Source organism: Podarcis filfolensis (assembly GCF_964270895.1).
Source record: "Podarcis filfolensis genome assembly, chromosome: Z".
Taxonomy (NCBI): domain Eukaryota; kingdom Metazoa; phylum Chordata; class Lepidosauria; order Squamata; family Lacertidae; genus Podarcis; species Podarcis filfolensis.
The window spans coordinates 17,156,773-17,175,227 of record NC_139617.1 but is presented as its reverse complement, the minus strand read 5'-3'; the positions used below and the strand labels follow the sequence as shown (position 1 = coordinate 17,175,227).

Sequence of the window (18,455 nt, the reverse complement as noted above, 5' to 3'; positions counted from 1 at the left end):
GTCCTTAAAATAATAACAAGAGAGGATATTTAGAAATACCAGGTAGATTTTAAATAAGTAATAAAATAAAATAAAATAAATATTAAATTCAATGCACAGAATGCAACTTACTTTTTTAGGTGGTGGATTCCAAAAATAATAGACCCCAAGAAATGTCAGGATGACAGACAGCACTAGGCTGCAAAGCAACACCCCACAGATCTTGTATCTTTTGCAGAGTTCTTTCGTAGCTTTAGGTGTTTGTGCCTAATAGATAGAAAAGGGGAAAGTTAGAGAAAAGTTGGTTGTCGAGGCAAGCTGTAATGTGCTGGGCATGCATGCTTTGAAAAACAGAATGACAGATCTTAGCAAGTAATTGAAGGCATTCACTAACCCACCCTGTAAAAAGGATAACAAAGCAATCAACCTACATCTTGGACGTAGAATTCCTCAGAGATCTCCTGGGGATCTTTCGCCATGGTGTTTCCTCCCCCTGCGTGAAATTTCCTTCTGCATGCAGAGAGAGATGGAGAGACCTCTGGGGCTGAGGTGGAGCCACACGATGCTTTGCCTCACATGGGTGTGTCGGGGAGGAATAACTCCCTCTTTCCTGGCTCAGGGTGATCGTAGTAAATGGTGCTTTTTCCAGTGTGTGGAATCTCATAGGGTGGGAGCGGTGGGAGTACATGAAGGCTGCGAGTTCCCATGCTGAGGCTGGCATAGGGTTAAGAGTGTATGTTGGGTGTGTGTGAGTGTGTGTGGCTTGCGCATTGAAACTGAGACCACAGAGGCCATACGTTGCCTTTCTCTCTGAACTGGAAATGCTTGCAAACGTACCCTTTATGCACCTGATGAAAATGGGTAACATTTTGCTCCTCCCTTGGTGACCGCTAGTTTCTTTCCTGTGCTGACTGAAGTCACATCTACATACACCATGCTCATTTACAGCACATGGTTTCCCCCAAAAGAATCCTGGGAGCTGTAGTTTGTCCAAAAGAAGATGGCGAGTCTCCTGTGAGCCTCAGCAAAGTGAGTAGGAGCTTTTAAAAAATAATATGGGGAAAAGACACACTCCCGGAAAACAAGCTTATATCCCAGCCAGATAAGGACTCCGGGTGTAGCCGGACAGCATTTTAAACATCCTCCCTTCCTTCGAGGCTCTTCTGAAGCCCCACTGAAGCCATCCAAAACTCCTTGAAGTTATCTAAAACTATTTGAGGCTAATTACAACGCTCCGAGTTTCCTTCAAACAAAGCCCTCAAATATATGGATGAGACAAAGTCACCCAAATCACAGAGCTACAATTCCCTCCCAGAGGTACAATTTGTAGTGCCCTTAACAAACTCCCAGGATTCTTTGGAGGAATGTCAGAACACAAGTAAGAAAGAAGATAACCTAAGCTGAGAATGAGTGAGACAGGGCCTTCCCTGATGCTGTTGGACTCCAACTCCCATCAGCCTCAGTCCAGGCCAATGGTCGAGGATGATGGGAGTTGCAGTCCAACAACATCTGAAGGGCCACACAGGTTCCTTGGTTATTTTTCTCTTTATTATTTGTGTTCCGCAATTGTCTGAATATTTTTCTTTTTCTGCAAGCCTTTAACTATGTTGATGTTTGAATTAGGAGTTGTTGCTTTGCCATTCCGAGTTCTTCTATCCTGTATGATCTAGCTGAGGTTCCTGCATCGCAGGGGGTTGGATTAGATGACCCTTGGGGTTCCCTTCCAAATCTACAGTTCTATAATTCCATGATTCTATTTTTAATTTGGTATGAACTGCTTTTTATATGGGGATTGTTGCTTTCCTTTTTTTCTGTTAGCAGCTTTGAGTCCCTTGGTTCGGAAAGAAAAGCGAGGCAGAATTGTTAGTATATGCACTAAATTAAAAGGGTGGTTTTTTCCAATGATTTTAAAAAAATAAAATAATAAGTTCAATTGTTTATTCAATTTATGCATCACTTTACACTGCCAGAAGCAGTTCTGATGTGATTTATAGTGGCAACAGCATGCAAAATATAATATGCTTTTTTATTTATTTATTTATTTAATGCAAACTGATGCAGAAATGTGGAGAACTGGAATAAAGGCTGGAAATATTAGAAACTGAGAGGAGCCAAAATTGACAGATTGGCCTATCCCATCCAGCTTTGTGTTTTTGGAAACAGGGATCACTCCTTTGTCCCAGAATACTGAGGTGTAACTTGATACCTGCAGAATTTAGCAGAGACTAATCCAATACGCCTTCGGTCTCTATCTTGGAACTGAGTCTAAATGCAGCTTACATGGCTACAAAATGCAGTCTATTTCTGCTATTATGTCACCTTTAGGCCAATAACTCAAAACCTTGCTTGCTTTTTTGTGACTTTTTGATTGACCTTAATAAATGTATTGCTCCACTGTGATCCACTGTGGGTTTTGAATTTGTGTTTATTAAGGGATATCAATATCCATTATCTCAAGAAAGCAATAGCATGTTAATGATATCCCTTATAAACAGCGGCTTGGGGTTACCTAAAGGATGGGACATTTTAAAATTGATTACAGTATTGTTTTTCTGCATCCTGGAATAATAGCGGAACAAGACAGGAGGAGTCTTGACAGGAACAATGATGCTGCCATCTAGTGTTCTCTAGTGGAAGAGAAAGCGTTTTCTCTTCAGGTGAATGGTAAGGCTGCATTGTTGTTTAGTTGTGTCCGACTCTTCGTGACCCCATGGACCAGAGCACGCCAGGCACTCCTGTTTTCCACTGAAACGACACCTGACCACTTGCAGTACTTCCTTGGTTGGTGTTCAATGTTGCCATTTGTTGAATCAATACACATTGCAATAACAGAGGGGGGCGGGGGGGGGGAGGACACTCTTTTGGCTCCAAGGTGGAATTATATGGGGGAGCATTTGCAAGAGCTCTTGGGAACGGTCTGTGGCTCAGTGGCAGAGCATCTCCTTTGCATGCAGAAGGTCACAGGTTCAATCCCTGGCATCTCCCGGTAAGCCTGGGAAAGACTGCAGTTTTGCCCCAAGACTATTTGCTCATCTAGGTAAAAGGTAAAGGGATCCCTGACCATTACGTCCAGTCGTGACCGACTCTGGGGTTGCGGAGCTCATCTCGCTTTATTGGCCAAGGGAGCCCGCGTACAGCTTCCAGGTCATGTGGCCAGCATGACTAAGCTGCTTCTGGCAAACCAGAGCAGCACACAGAAACGCTGTTTACCTTCCCGCTGGAGTGGTACCTATTTATCTACTTGCACTTTGAAGTGCTTTCGAACTGCTAGGTTGGCAGGAGCAGGGACTGAGCAACAGGAGCTCACCCTGTTGCGGGGATTTGAACCGCCAGCCTTCTGATCAACAAGTCCTAGGCTCAGTGGTTTAACCCACAGTGCAACCCGCATCCCTTATTTGCTCATCTATCCCAGGATTATTGACAATGACTAGTAGGGGATCTTCCTGGGACTTGGGCAGGTTCCCTGCCATTGAACTGGGACCCCTGTTTCATCAGAAGCATAAGCTCAGCGGGGAAATAAGTCCAAGACAAAGAATCAGCAACAAATCACTTTACTCCTAACAAGTGTTATCAGTACTAATGAAACATGTGACTGGACTGAGTTATTTATAAGGAGGAACTGCAGGAGGCAATGGGCTGTATTCAGCCTTCTCTATCCATTGGAACATGGGCCCTTTCTTGCGCTACCAGAAAGTGAATTTTAATGTTGAACAACAGAGGCATCCCATCCAACAGCTGCACTAGCAGAAACCCATTGCGCAACAGATGACACAATCTATTTCACAGCAATGGCACCAACGGTCTGCTCATGCCTTCTGTTGCTCAGCAGTGTTCCACTGGTGCAAAACATTTCACCAATAGAACAGGTTTATCACTAAGTAGGTCTCTATGTCTGGGGGGTGGGGGAAATCTCAAGTGGGGGAGGCCAAAGAAGGCAGGAATACATATCAAAAGCAACTGTCATGAGAATAATGTAATAATAACATAATAAAGCAACAACTTAATAGCAAATATAACAACATATATATTGAAAAATCAGTATGATAAATATAATGAGATTGCATTACAAGTATTACACCTCCTGGCAATTGCAAAAATAACGAGGAAGTATGACAGTTTTGCTTTGGTCACAGAAACACCCCTCACAGGTCTCTTGTTGTTTTACTATCTCTCTTGCTTAGGCATCCATGAGAGAGAAATTAAGATGTGAAAAACAGAATTAGTACTTCCTGTTATCTGGGATGCCTGGTCTCCCTTTAGAGTGGCTGACAGCAGCTGAATGAAAGGCCACAGGAGGAGAGATCCTTTAATTTAACCATAAAATAACATGACTGCTCTCGGCCTGGTGTGTGTGGCTTCTGTGAAGTGCTGAGCCATAAAGAGAACTCATGTTTCTTCCTTACTGGGGACTCTTGTTTGTCATTTTTATAAATCAGTGTTTATAGGTCTAATTATTGTAAATGCAGCAGACAATAAAGGTGACTGTGAATGCAACATCCGATAATGAATTTTGCAGCAAGCCTGCTGAGCTGAAGAAGGCAGCTGGAAGGATGTTATTTTTCTGTATGATAATTATAGATTTGTTTACATCCTTCTCTCTCTCTCTCTCTCTCTCTCCCCCCCCTCCTTGTGGCACCAAGACTGGAGTTTCCTCCCAGGTAAGATCTGCTAAGCTCCCTCTTTAGTGGGTTAGCAAAGTTTTTTTTTTATAAAAAAAAACAGGTTAGTTTTTAATATATAATCTGCCATTTTAAAAACTTTTAACAACTGTGTTATACGAAATGCAAATTAATGAAATTAATACTATTGTTGTTATATGTTTTAACAACACCACCACCACCACCACATTACTAGGGGTATTTTTCCCCTTTTAATGCTATCTGTATGATCATTTAGTTCTGTAATGCTATCCATTAATATTTTATGTGCTGCTAATATATTGTTGTTAATGACTCATTTTTATTCTGATGGATTTTCTTATTTTATTGCAGGTCACTTTGATTGTTTTAACAGAACATCAAATACTAAAAACATAAAACATGTCCACATATATAATATGAAAGTAAGGCTCCAACCCAAGCAGAGTAGGTCCCCTTGAACACCTGAAGGAGCGTCTCCACCCCCATCGTTATGCCCAGACACTGAGGTTCAGCTCTGAGGGCCTTCTGGCGGTCCCCTCTCTGTGAGAAGCCAAGTTACAGGGAACCAGGCAGAGGGCCTTCTTGGTGGTGGCACCCGCCCTGTGGAACGCCCTCCCACCAGATGTCAAAGAGAAAAACAACTACCAGACTTTTAGAAGACATCTGAGGCAGCCCTGTTTAGGGAAGCTTTTAATGTTTAATAGACTATTGTATTTTAATATTTTAATATTCTGTTGGAAGCCGCCCAGAGTGGCTGGGGAAACCCAGCCAGATGGGCGGGGTATAAATAATAAATTATTGTTGTTGTTGTTGTTATGATGATGATGATGCCTTCTGAATAAACATGCATAGAATTTCACTGTCAACTAATCCATTTGTCCTCCATTATCAACACTGTTTTAGAGAGAAACAAGAAGGCAGTTCCCTGTCCTGATGGGTTTACAATTAATAGTTGAGTAGGGAATTTGACTCAGAATGTAAAATTCTGCAAAGCTTTTTAAGTAAACCACAAACCTAACCCCAAAATAGTGATTTAAAGCTTTTTGAGCTGTTTCCGCTGCTTTTTCTATCGTGTTGCCATACATCCAGGTTTTCCCTGACAAAATTCCCCCCTGACACCATTTGTATACCCCAAAACCAGGATATGTTGGGAATTTTCCTGATGTATGGCAAGCCTGTACTTGAGCAAAACACGAATACATGTTCATTTTCCTTCCTGTGTAGGAAAAGCAGAAAGTGGGCAGCAATACTTTGATGAGCCTGTTCTCCACCTACCGTATTTTTCGCCCAATAGGACGCACTTTTTCCCCTCCAAAAATGAAGGGGAAATGTGGGTGCGTCCTATGGGGCGAATACAGGCTTTCGCTGAAGCCTGGAGAGCGAGAGGCTCTCGCTCTCCAGGCTTCAGGAAGCTCTGCACGACCCTCAGGAGCCCAGCGCCAAGCCACGCCAGCCTCCGGAGGGTCACACAGAGCTACCTGCCCTCCCGGGGTCTGTGCAGCTCTGCGCGACCCTCCGGAGCCCGGCGCCAAGCTCCTCTTGCCCTCTCCCTCAGTCCCTGAGAGAAAAGTGGTGGGTAGGGGCTGTCATTAACCATTTCTACCAGCAGCAGCCTTGACTCTGACACAGAGGCAGCAGAGCTAGCTGGATCATGAAGACTTGTGGGGCAAGCTATGGAGGCACTGAGCTCAGATCCATCCACAGTGCCCATCAGCAGAGACCCCCTTGACTCCAGAGACTCCCAAAACAACAATGCTTGCACCAGACTCTGCTGAAGAGCAGAGTGGCTTGGTGTTTCATGCTTCTTGGTGCCTGCTTGCCAGCACAGGCAAAGACGAAGGAGGGGGCTGGGAGAGGTTAGGCCCAAGGCTGGAGAAAAGGCCTTGTTTGAGTTGTTAGAACAGGTAGTCTGCTTGGCACTATCCAAGGTGCTGGAGTCCTCACCAGCTGTCCCTCACAGGTATTTATGATGCATTATGACACAATCAGGGCAGGGCAAAAGGTCCTCACACGCATACAAACAAAACTCACTGTGCTGGTCCAGGGGGGAGGTTACCGTGGGGCGAGGTCCAGGACCTGAATCGAGGGTCGGCAGACAGTCCTCCACAGGCGAAGCGGGGTCCACAGCGAGGAGCTGGGCAAGGACAGGAACTCTGGGGGAACAGGACTGGGTGCTGGCCGAAACAGCTCTTCAACGACGTTGCCCCCGCAACCTGGGACCAGGCTGACTGGGCCAGGGGCGGTCCTGGCCCCCAGGAGACCCGCCTCTCCTGGCCTTAAGGCAAGCACTCCTCCTGGGAGAAACCAATTCCCTCCGCCTCTCTGCCCTGAGCCTCTGCAGCTCAGGAGAGGCCGGTGGGTTACTGGACCCAGGGGGAGACTCACTTTCCTCTGACAGGGCTGGGAGAGGCACACCTGTAGGCAATGCGTCCTCAATCGCCTCCAGAGCCAGAGTGGATTCACCTAGTGCCTGCTCTTGAGGATCCGGCACAGGTGCAGGTGCCTCAGAGTCAAGGCCCTGCCCCAGCTCAGCCAGCCCTGGAGGCGGGGACTCCTGTGCAGGCTGGGATTCCTCCAGTTCAGCATCTGAATCGGATTCCCAGGCCATCACACTCACGACAATCAACTAAATGCAACCAAGCATGTTATGGGCTCTCCAACTTCTAGTACCACCAATAAAATCAGACAGACAGACAGACAAATGAAGAGCCTACCCTCGCAACGCCGACACAAAACCTCTGCACATGTACTAAGCAAAAGAATGAAAGATCATTACCCGCCTTCTTTCTCCCTCTTCTCCCCGCAATCCTCTCCCCCTCCCAATCTCACAATGTCTATGACAGCAGGGTCTCACACCAAATGCAGCTGACCTGTAGAAAGTTGTATGTAACTTTGTTGACTATGAAAATTCTTTAATAAAAACTATTTTTTTTAAAAGTGACAGGGAGGACAAGAACAATGCAGCAACCTTCTCCAACTCACAGATGGTGGGTCCCCCCCCACTTTGGGTCCCCCACTATTATTGCACTTCCTTAAAAACAACAACAACAACAACAACAGATGTTTGGTGACCCTTGTTTGAAGACATGGATCTGCTGCATTCAAATGTAGTTCTCCCCAAGCTAAGGAGCATGTCAGGCAACTGGAGACAGACCGATTTGCAAACCCCAAACTGTATTTGTGGCATTCAAATGGCTTCTGACTCTTGTAGGTCTTTACTGAGCCTCTGGGGTGCAGAAAATCCCAAATGGCCCTCCTCTTTGGGGTGGCAAAAATACGAGCAAATGAAGGCTGCAAATCCTAAATAAACTTAGGGATCATCCACACTTCCATTTGTCTTGTGCCTGGAATACACAGGTTTGAGCAGTTTTCTGTTTGTCCCGTGCGTGTCAGGCATGGGTCCAAGCAGTTTTGTCTTTGCACAGCTTTCACCCAGAAAACCCGCTATTTAGTGCTATATTGGAACAAAACGCAATCCGCAAAAAACAACAACCCTATTACTGTTGGTTCCAATTCAGGGCTGAAACAGCTTTTCCTGGGAGAAAGCAGTGGGGGAAACAGAAGTCTGGATGAGCCTATTATGGAGAGGAAGCCCCATTTGGGGCTTACTTCTGAGTAGACTTGCTTAGGATTGAGTTCTATATCACTGGCTATTTTTTTTGTCTTTCCTTTAATGTACTGGTTTCCAAGAAACTGCTGTGTAAAGGAGCGAAATTACCCTGCCTAATGGTAAGGTCAGCCAGAGCTGTTAAAAAGCACCACCATCGTTGTATACAATGTTTTATAGAGCATCGTAAACCAAAAGGCCCCTATCACCAAAGTGAAAGACTGGCAGAATCTAGGCTGGCATCTCTGGAGTTAATATTGCCAATTTCCAAACTCATCTTCAGTCGTTGAGTGTAATAAAAATAAAAACGGTGATCCGAAGGACATACAGCTGATCTAAGCCAGTGTAACTGAATTCAGAGATAACAGACAGGCTTGTTAATATGGGCAGCGATGATCAAACGAGAAGTGATCCAGAGAAATCCTGTGAAGGTTGCTGTGGCCAGAAACTTGTTTGAGCCCCATCATTAAAAACTGAGAACCAGGTCAAACTGAGCAGGAAGCAGAGCAAATGGAAAAAAGTCCATCTTCTTGAAACACAAGCAGAGGAACGTTCTCAAATCCGGCAATAAATATCAGTTTCTCTCTCTCTCTCTCTCTCTTAAGTGTTTGAAATGAAGCAGATAGATTTGCGAGTGCCAAAGAAAATGTCTTCCTTTTAAAACATTTATTTAATGGGGAAGTTTAGAGAGATATATACTAAAGGGAAAGAGGAGGATAAATTGGCTTAAAGGGTGCCGCTGCGGAAAAGAATATGTGAAGAAAGAAGGGCATCTTTTGATAAGTTGTCAGAAAGAATTGGAGTAAAAGTTGTGAAAGAATTATTATAGTATGAAATAATTTGTTAGGACAGGCAGGGAGTGGGGGTGGGGGAGAAAATGCTGGACAACCAAATTAATACCCAGGGTGGTGGTTGCCAAATTCCTCACTGCCCCGGATCACTTGGAAATTGTTGAGGACCTTGGAGGAGAACTTAATGCCTGTTGTTTAGCAGCTGTCATGTGCAGTGCTAGATGCCAACTTATTTTTTTTTGTTTAAAAAATCACATGCAGTTCAAATTTTAATACGATTAAAATACAATTAGAAATAGATAATTTATTACAGTCAAAGACCAGTTCACATAACACAATAAAAACAGTGTTCATTAAGATAAAATATACAATTAGAGCAGATTGCAGCAATAGCTCATGAGTTAAAATTGAGATACAGTATATACATACACCTGTACAACTGAGATCTGGGCTACCATAAAAATTGACTCTGAGGCGCCCCAAAGGGCGACTTCAGCATTTCCCTAGTAAGCTATTTTATTCTAGAGGATGATCTGTGCCTACAAATCTGGGCGCAGAATCTGGCTACCAGCCAGGTCGTCTTGTGATCTTTGCCTAAGAGGAGAGAATCAAGTTTAGACTTGTCTGAAAGATCAGCGAGCCTCTTCAGCAAAGGATCAATGGTGTCTCTATGAATCTCAGCATAAGAAGGACATCTAAAAAATATATGTTCGGGGCTTCCTATTTCCCCTAATGGGCAGGCGCAAAGTCTCTGTGGGTATGGGGCTCTTCTATAGGAGCCTTCCAGAACCGGTGAGGGCAAGGCCGAGCTTCTAGCAAGAGTGAAAGCCTTTCTTGCGTTTCTGGATGTGAGGAAATAGAGGTACCGTATTTTTCACTCTATAGGATGCACCCGACCATAGGACGCACCATGTTTTAGAGGGGGGAGAACAATAATTTTTTTCTCCCCCTCTTTGCCCAGCGCCACTTCAGCGAAGCGGCAGGAGGCGCTGCGCAGAGAGGGGGAGAACCCCCCTGTTTCCCCCCTCTAAAACAAGGTGCCGTTCAAGGTGCATTCAGCCGCCTTCAGGCACCGACCCCTCTCGCTCTCCAGGCTTCAGGTTCCTTTCGACCTGCTCTTTGGGGCTGGCGGGGGGAAGCCCACCGCCAGCCCCAAAGAGCAGGTCGGGGAGCAGCGGAAAGGCACGCAGCCTTCCCATTGCTCCGCGAGCTTCTCGGGGCTGCGGGGGAAGCCCAGGGCTATGGCTTCTTTAGCCCCGCGCACGCTCTCCCGGCTGGTGAGGTGGCGCACGGCTAAAGAGGCTGCGCCACCTCTCCAGCCGGGAGAGGCAATACCCCCACCTATGGGAGAGGCAATACTCCAGCTATGGCAATACCCCCACCTCCTGCAAAAGCCCACAGGAGCCACACACCCTTTTCTGCACCTTGCCTTCCCGCTGCCCCCCGAGCTTGTGAGGCTGGCGGTGGGGGGAAGCGCTGCTTTCCCCCACCGCCAGCCTCAAAGACCAGGTCGGGGAACAACGCAAAGGCTGCGCGCCGCCTTCCCACTGCCCCCCGAGCTTGTGGGGCTGGCAGTGGGCAGAAGCGCTGCATTCCCCCACCGCCAGCCTCAAAGAACCCTGAAGCCTTCGGAGCGCAGCCCGAGTTCCCGCTGCGCTCCGCAGGCTTCGGGTTCCTTTTGCTGAACCCAAAGCCTTTGGAGCACAGCGGGAACTCGCGCAGTGCTCCGAAGGCTTCAGGCAGCCATCCCTGAAGCCTTTGGAGCGCAGCGCGAGTTCCTGTTGCGCTCTGCAGCCTTCGAGTTCCTTTTGCTGAAGCCGGGAGAGCAAAACTCTCCTGGCTTCAGCGAAAGGAGCCTGAAGCCTCTGGAACGTGTCGGGAACTCACGCTGCGTTCCGAAGGCTTCAGGCGGCTATCCCTGAAGCCTGGAGAGTGAGAAGGGTTGGTGTGCAGCAACACCTCTCGCTCTCCAGGCTTCAGCGAAAGCAACGCGAAGCCTCCAGAGGGCGGAACCAGGGCTCGGCTACTAAAATCTGGTTGTGTTTAGAATAATCTTGTGAGTAATATAAAAAATACGAAGCGAGACATTAAGGAGACCCAAAGGAAAAGTATGAAGAACAGAGGTTTTGACAAATGAACTACCAAAAACGCGTGAGGCGAACGGTGGAAGTCTTTTAAAAATATTTTAATTAAGATAGATAAGGATATGATGAAAATACATAATCGAACATAAATATAAATTGGAAATGGCTGTGTATAGTGAATACTTATCTACTTTTAAAATTCTCATTCTTGATCTTATTTCTTTTCTTTATCTTCTTCTTGTTCTTTTCTTTTCTATTTTACCTTTCATTTCTTTTCTTTATTGTGAATATTGTTTTGTAGAGGTGCAAATAATTGTAAATATCAGAAGAGGTAAAATGTTTTCTAATTTTCTATTGGTTACATGTATTTTCCTTTTTTTGTATATTTGTATTTTTTTCTAATTTGTACTCAATAAAATTAATAATAAATAAATAAAGCTCATCACGTGTCCATCTCCTCGTCCCACTTGGCGGCGTCAGGCAACTTCATGTTTTGTCACATGAAATCAAGGAACATGGAGGCCTGCAGTATCCGGCCCAGCCTCTGGAAGTGCCGTGTATGGTAGGAGAGACTCCACAGCTGCTTTGATCCCTTTGTATTGCAAGAGGCTCTCTGGCGTCTCATGCTTGAGAAGGGTTTCCACCACTGCCTGAGCCTCGAGGTAGTTCCGCGAGTTTGTGTTCCACGTGATGGAAAACTTCAACACAGCCTCTGGAAGAAGGGGTTTGGGGAAGACACGTCAGGAAGGAGTGCAAGTTGCAGGCAGCGTGGCCACCTTGAACCAACACACCTCTCTTGCGAAGCGTGGCCAGGTCTGGGCACACATCTGACCTGCGCCTTTCTTCAAGACCGGGAAGCAGATCCAACACCCCTCCCCACCTAGTAGAAACAATTAATGATGGGAGGGGTGACTGAGTTTATTCCAGACTACATGGCTTGCAGGAATGGGTTTTATAATATTTATAAAAGTACAACAACAACAATATGCATTATAATCTTTGCTCTAGTATTACAGAGCTGGTGGAGCTAATTTGAGGCTGTGTACACACCATACATTAAAAGCATTATCGCTTCTCCCCTGTAAGAATCCTGGGAACTGTAGATTACCCTTCTACCGCATAGCTACAATTTGTAGCACCCTTTACAAACTGCAATTCCCAGGATTCTTTGGGAGAAATGTGCAGCAGGCATTTTTTTTCCTGCAGCAGGCATGCTCAGCTACCCCTCTGGAAGCTCAATCCCACAGAAAGCTGTGATGGCCACCAACTTGGATGGTTTTATGCAGGAAAGGCTATCAATGGCCACTAGGCACGATGGCTATGCTCTACCTCCACAGTCAGTGGCAGTAACGTTTGCGAATAGTAGTTGCTGGAAGTTGCAGGAAGGGAATACAGAATGCTCTTGTTTCCACAGGACTCTGGTTGGCCACTGTGAGAACAGGATGCTGGACTAGACAGGCCAATTTGGCCTCATCCAGCAGGCACTTCTTATGTCCTTACGTGGTTCAAGGGCAGAGATTGTCAGAAGGCATCTTCCAAAGCAATCCCACCCTGCAAATAGCTTTGGAGCCTTCTTGCCTCTAGCCTAGCCCTCACCCCTTTTCCTGTTCCTGCTGGAGTCTTCTTTTGCTTGCCACGCCTGCGGGCTCTTTTCCGGCCAACGCTGCCAATGACAGATCTTTATAACTTGGGGTCGGTGAGATTCGGCAATCGCAGCACCTTGCACCTGCTGGACCTCCTGAGCAGAGCGGGTTGTGTCTTGCTCCTCGTGAAGTAGGGTGAAATGTGAGGAGTGTTGCAAGCCAGTGCAGAGGCAGAAGGTCTGGCCGAGATGGTAGAGCACGGCTTCTCTGTCAGGGGCTTCTTCCTAACCCAGTGGAACACCAGTATCATACGCCTCTTAGATGGGTTGGACATGCTGAAGAAGGTGCTGGAGGCCCAAAGACCAGGGTGACTTCAAAGCGGAGTACGCAGCAGGCAGTTCCCTATCAATGGTGCCAAATCCAAGCAAATGTTAGCTCCAGTCCTGTTAAATCGATCCAGCAATTATGAACGTTAAATAAGGGATTAATTCCTCAGGCAGTAAGAAAAGACTTTCTGTGGCTTTTTAATAGATAGGAGCCCCCAACTACTGCCACTGTTGACAGCCTGTTGCCCCTTCACTCTGCTTGAATGGGTTATGTCACAATGGTTCCTTCATAAGGTGTTTGTGAGCATGAAAATGCCGTTGGGAGTTTCAGCAACGAAGGCTGAGGCATAACATACTGTTTGAAAGTCTGAACATTTCCTCTTTTTTTATTTAACAAAATTTATATACCGCTTTTATAATTTATATACAAATTATTAGGAGAGTAAGTTAAAAATATACTGTAGTTTATTCACTTATAGGCTAGTTTACATACTTTATTCCTTCTTATTCTTCTATCCCACCTTTCCTCCGCAGAGCATACACACTTCAGCCTCCACCTTCTCCATTTTATCCTGACAGCAATATTGTGAAGAAGGCACCTGGGGCATCAGTAAGTCATCCTCTGCAGGAGAGGCAAGCTCTGGAGGCATCTGCAAAGGCCCTGTCATAGTCTGCAAAAAACTAAACAACGTAAGGAACCAGTGAAACCAATGTTTCGTGCACCACATGGGGACACTATTCAGGCCGGAAACGCTGCCAGAGGCCATCGAATTCTAGAGCAAAGCCCTAGGATCACCTGCTAGGCCAGACATAAATGTTTCCAGTGAAATAACAGAGTTGAGGTAGCCCACAGCTTGTCCAGGTATCCCTGCTTGCCCTTTTAGAGGGAAGCACCCCCTCAAGAAACACAAAGTTCTTTTATCACAAATGGGCCAAACTACCCAGCAATGGAATAGTCTAAAAGTAGCAGTTTGTTTTGTTTTGTTATAACAATGGCTAAGAGGGGGATATGAACCCTGTCTCCCAGGTCCTAGTCCTGCACTCTGGCCACTAAGCCACAGTGGCTCGCCTCTAAAATGGCAGTCGCCACTATCAGGGCAAAACAAACTTGAAGAAAATAAACTTGCTCAGAAACAGCATAGTTCAAGAGCATACACAGAGTGCTCATAGTCATTGGAGGCACAGAGAGCCTCTGGCTCCCTCTGTCTGCCTCAGATATACATTAGCAGCAACTGAGCCTGCAAGCAGATACGTTCTTATAGAGAGAATGAGTCACGTGTCACAGAGACTTAACAATTAACTGCTACCTGTAGCAGTCTTAGGCTTGGATGTTATGTGCAGGCCAAATAGGCCTCCCTGCTTCTGCTCTTGAGAATCTTTGTCTCATAACAATATTAAAGGAACTCAAAATAGTGCTCCTGCCCAAGGCTAGATTAAAATTTGGCCAACAGCACTGCACACACTCAAAATAAAGCCAACCTTTGGGGATACTATAAACGAAAGTGATTGTAGCTAAGCTGGGAATAGCCCTGAGTAGCCCCACAATTAACAACAGGAGAAATGGGGAAAACTTTTGCGAAAGAAAGCCCGGGGCTCTCTCCCTATTGGGAAAGGCAAGCCACAGATACAGGGAGAATCTGCCCAAAGGGTAAGGGGTGGGGTGGGAAATCAAACAGGAAAAGGGGGAAATAAATTATTTAAGGGACTAGAGAGGATTAAAAAGAAGGGGGAAATAAAGAAATGTAACCAGACCGCTCCACTGTCCTCCAGACAGTCCAAGTGCTCCATGTGATCTGGTCCAAGTAGCCAAGAGGACGCAATATTTAAAACCTCTGACCCCTCCTTCAAAATTGGCAACAAGCAATTCTCCCCAGCGACCCAATTAACTAATTCACTGCCTGGGTCACTCCGCAAATCCGCCCAGCAACACTGGGGTGGCTTGTATCCCCCACCTCAACACGTGCTCTCTGCTAGGGAGAACACATTTTGTCACGTATAAGAATATGTTAGTTTTATCCTTTGGGATAAAAAAGAATTCCTAGTAAATATGCCTCTGCCTTTTTATTGTGTGATGCCCTTATCAACTTTTTTATCTCGTTGTGGATCATGTCCCCAAAGGTTTTAATCTTTGAGCAAGTCCACCACATGTGGTATAACGTGCCTTTTGTCCTATTACATTTCCAGCATTTATTGTTGTTCATTTTATTTATTTTTGACAATCTGTCCGGAGTTAAGTACCATCTATGATGAATTTTTCTGTAGTTCTCCCTTAATAGGTCACACGCTGTAAAATTTTTGTTTTTCTCACCCTTACATGGGTTTTGGATATATCGTATTTTTCGCTCTATAGGACGCACTTTTCCCCCTCCAGAATTAAGGGGAAGTGTGTGTGCGTCCTATGGAGCGAATGCAGGCTCCTTGGCTTCAGCGATAGCAATGCGAAGCCTCCGAAGCGGATAGGGAGTGCTCCCAGTCCTTCCAAGAGATGCTGAGGACTGAACCTGATGCCTTCTGCATGCTAAGCAGTTGTTCTACCACTAAGCTATGGCCCTAGCTCACAATATTGCTGTCAGGATAAAATGGAGAAGGTGGAGGCTGAAGTGTGTATGCTCTGCGGAGGAAAGGTGGGATAGAAGTATAAGAAGGAATAAAGTATATAAACTAGCCTATAAGTGAATAAACTACAGTATATTTTTAACTTACTCTCCTAATAATTTGTATATAAATTATAAAAGCGGTATATAAATTTTGTTAAATAAAAAAAGAGGAAATGTTCAGACTTTCAAACAGTATGTTATGCCTCAGCCTTCGTTGCTGAAACTCCCAACGGCATTTTCATGCTCACAAACACCTGATTGTGACATAACCCATTCAAGCAGAGTGAAGGGGCAACAGGCTGTCAACAGTGGCAGTAGTTGGGGGCTTGTTCTAAATTTTGGCCTTGAAGTTTCCAATTTCTGAGCTTTGGTTTTTCCCCAAAAGCAAGAATTTTGGTCTTCTGATATATATTTTGAGGCATTCCGTCTCACAATAGGCAGCTAATTTTCTTAGTGCTCTTCTAAGCTCTATGGTGGTTCTGGATAGTATTACCACGTCATCTGCGTAAAGCACAGCCGTGATGTGCCGGTTTGCTAACTTGGGAGGGTGGAAGCCGAGGTTATGGAGAGTGGTTACCAGGTTATTTAAATAAAAATTAAATAATAAAGGGGCCCAACACCCTATAAGAATAATAATTTATTATTTATACCCCGCCCATCTGGCTGAGTTTCCCCAGGCACCCTGTTTTGATGGGATCTGTTAAGTGCCCTAGCTGGCTGCACCTGACTCTAAGGGCCGTATTTGAATGTACTGTACTACCTGAATTAAATATAGTAGCCTTCTATCAATGGTAGTGGCCCGAAGCTTGTCCCAGAGTCTCGTTCTGCGAACTGAGTCAAAGGCTGCTTTTAGATCAAGAAAGGCTGCATATAGTGAGGCCTGCACTCCTGACTTATATTTTTCTATAAGGTGTTGTAATTTTAGGCAGTGATCTAGCGTGGACCTGCCGGGTCTAAATCCCACTTGTTCTGCTGCCAGAATGTCTTTATCCACTAGCCACTCTGTGGATTTTTCCAGCAGGCCCTTAGAAATAAAAGAAGCAATAAAAATATAACTGAAAGTCAATATGGGTATTTTAATTTGGTGGATGGGCTTGTTGTGAACAAAATTCTTTGATATTCAGTGCAATGTTTGTCAAGCTGAGTCTTTTTTTTTAAAAAAACCAAACTATTTTTTATTCAGTTTTGCAATTTACATTTATATTCATATTCAAATACTAATCATAAACATAAACATATAGGATTCCCTGAATCTTTAACTTCCCTCCACCCCTTCATGGGTTCCATTGTCAATCTTTTTCAACTGCATCATATAGTTTCTCCATTTTTAAAATTAAAAAATCCATTTTTACCTTAGTTCTTGTTACATTACATTGGTACTCAAGCCCCTTGGTTCCTAAACACCGAAAACCCGGAAGTAAGTGTTCCAGTTTTCAAACATTTTTCAAAAGCCGAATGTCTGATATAGCTGTCGGCTATTGTTTCTGGGGCACCTGCACCAATCAAAAGCCGCACCTTGGTTTTTTAACATTTCGGAAGCCAAACGGACTTCCAGAACAGATTAAGTTCGAGAACCAAGGTACCACTGTATCTGGTGCTTTTGTTTTGTTCTTTATTTTGCATTTTTGTTTTTGAGGCTTTTTCGGTTAATTTGTTTTTGTGACTGTATGGAACCCAGTTCAGCTGATTGTGTGACAGCAGAAATGGATAAAAGCCCCCCATCCAATCAATGACTATCATCAGTGCAAGTAAGAACTTTTTTTATTTTTATCATCTACAGTACTGTCTTGTTTATTTTATAGTACAGTACAATGATTATTGCTTTCATTTTATGGATCAATGGTCTCATTAGATAGTAAAATTCATGTTAAATTGCTGTGTCCCCCCCCCCAAAAAAATCTGGAACGGAGTAATCTGTTTTGCATTACTTTCTATGGGAAAGCACGCCTTGGTTTGGGAATGCTTTGGTTTTGGAACAGACTTCCGGAAAGGATTATGTTTGAGAATGAAGGTAAAAAGGTAAAGGGACCATTAGGTCCAGTCGTGGCTGACTCTGGGGTTGCGACACTCATCTCGCTTTATTGGCCGAGGGAGCCGGCGTACAGCTTCTGGGTCATGTGGCCAGCATGACTAAGCCTCTTCTGGCAAACTAGAGCAGCGCACGGAAATGCCGTTTACCTTCCCGCTGGAGCGGTACCTATTTATATACTTGCACTTGACGTGCTTTCAAACTACTAGGTTGGCAGGAGCAGGGACCGAGCAACGGGAGCTCACCCTGTCACTGGGATTCGAACCGCTGACCTTCTGATCAGCAAGTCCTAGGCTCTGTGGTTTAACCCACAGCGCCACTTGCATCCCCTAGAACGAAGGTACCACTGTACATAATAATAGAATTGTAGAGTTGGAAGGGGCTCTAAGGTCATCTAGCCAAACCCCTGCAATACAGGAATCTTTTACTCAATATGAGGCTTGAAAACTATAAGGCACAGGGCATTTTTACTCACTCCAGTGACTTGGACAGGTGAGATAATCCAGGAGAGCCATTTTATTCAAAAGCTGAGATGTAGTAGCTACACCCCACATGTCACCTCCAGATGTGGCTCCGAGGGAGAACTGGGTCTGAAACTCTGGCGAGCCATTGTTGCTAGTCAGTACAGACGATACAGAACTAAGGTGGGCTTTTGGTCTGCATTAGCGTAAGGTAGTTGCCACTGTGTTCCCTTCCTGTTGTTCCCACCTGTCAGATAAGAGGGCGCGCGCGCCCCTGCCTCTTTGCCCGCCTGCGGCCGGGTAACGGTTGTCCCCAGCGGCGCACCTGCTTCACACCTGTCGCGGCATGGGGGCAGGG

The 18,455-nt window shown here is 45.2% G+C and overlaps 1 protein-coding gene across 2 annotated transcripts in view; it reads right to left on the bottom strand.

The window, feature by feature from the left end:
• The window catches only part of TNMD (tenomodulin), a 37,504-nt gene extending 19,123 nt beyond the window's left edge, over positions 1–18,381 (bottom strand). Inside the window, exons 1-2 of one of the 2 annotated variants that reach the window (XM_083596103.1) lie at positions 18,112–18,381; positions 112–246 (exon numbers count right to left, since the gene is read on the bottom strand). Coding sequence is in view for 1 of the 2 variants with exons in the window: in XM_083596102.1 (XP_083452228.1) it covers positions 112–246; positions 411–458 (183 nt within the window). In the remaining variant the exon portion in view is untranslated. Of the gene's footprint in view, positions 1–111; positions 247–410; positions 886–18,111 lie in introns of those variants that run through there. The other variant, XM_083596102.1, reaches the window with a different exon arrangement.
• Positions 18,382–18,455: the final 74 nt, after the last annotated feature.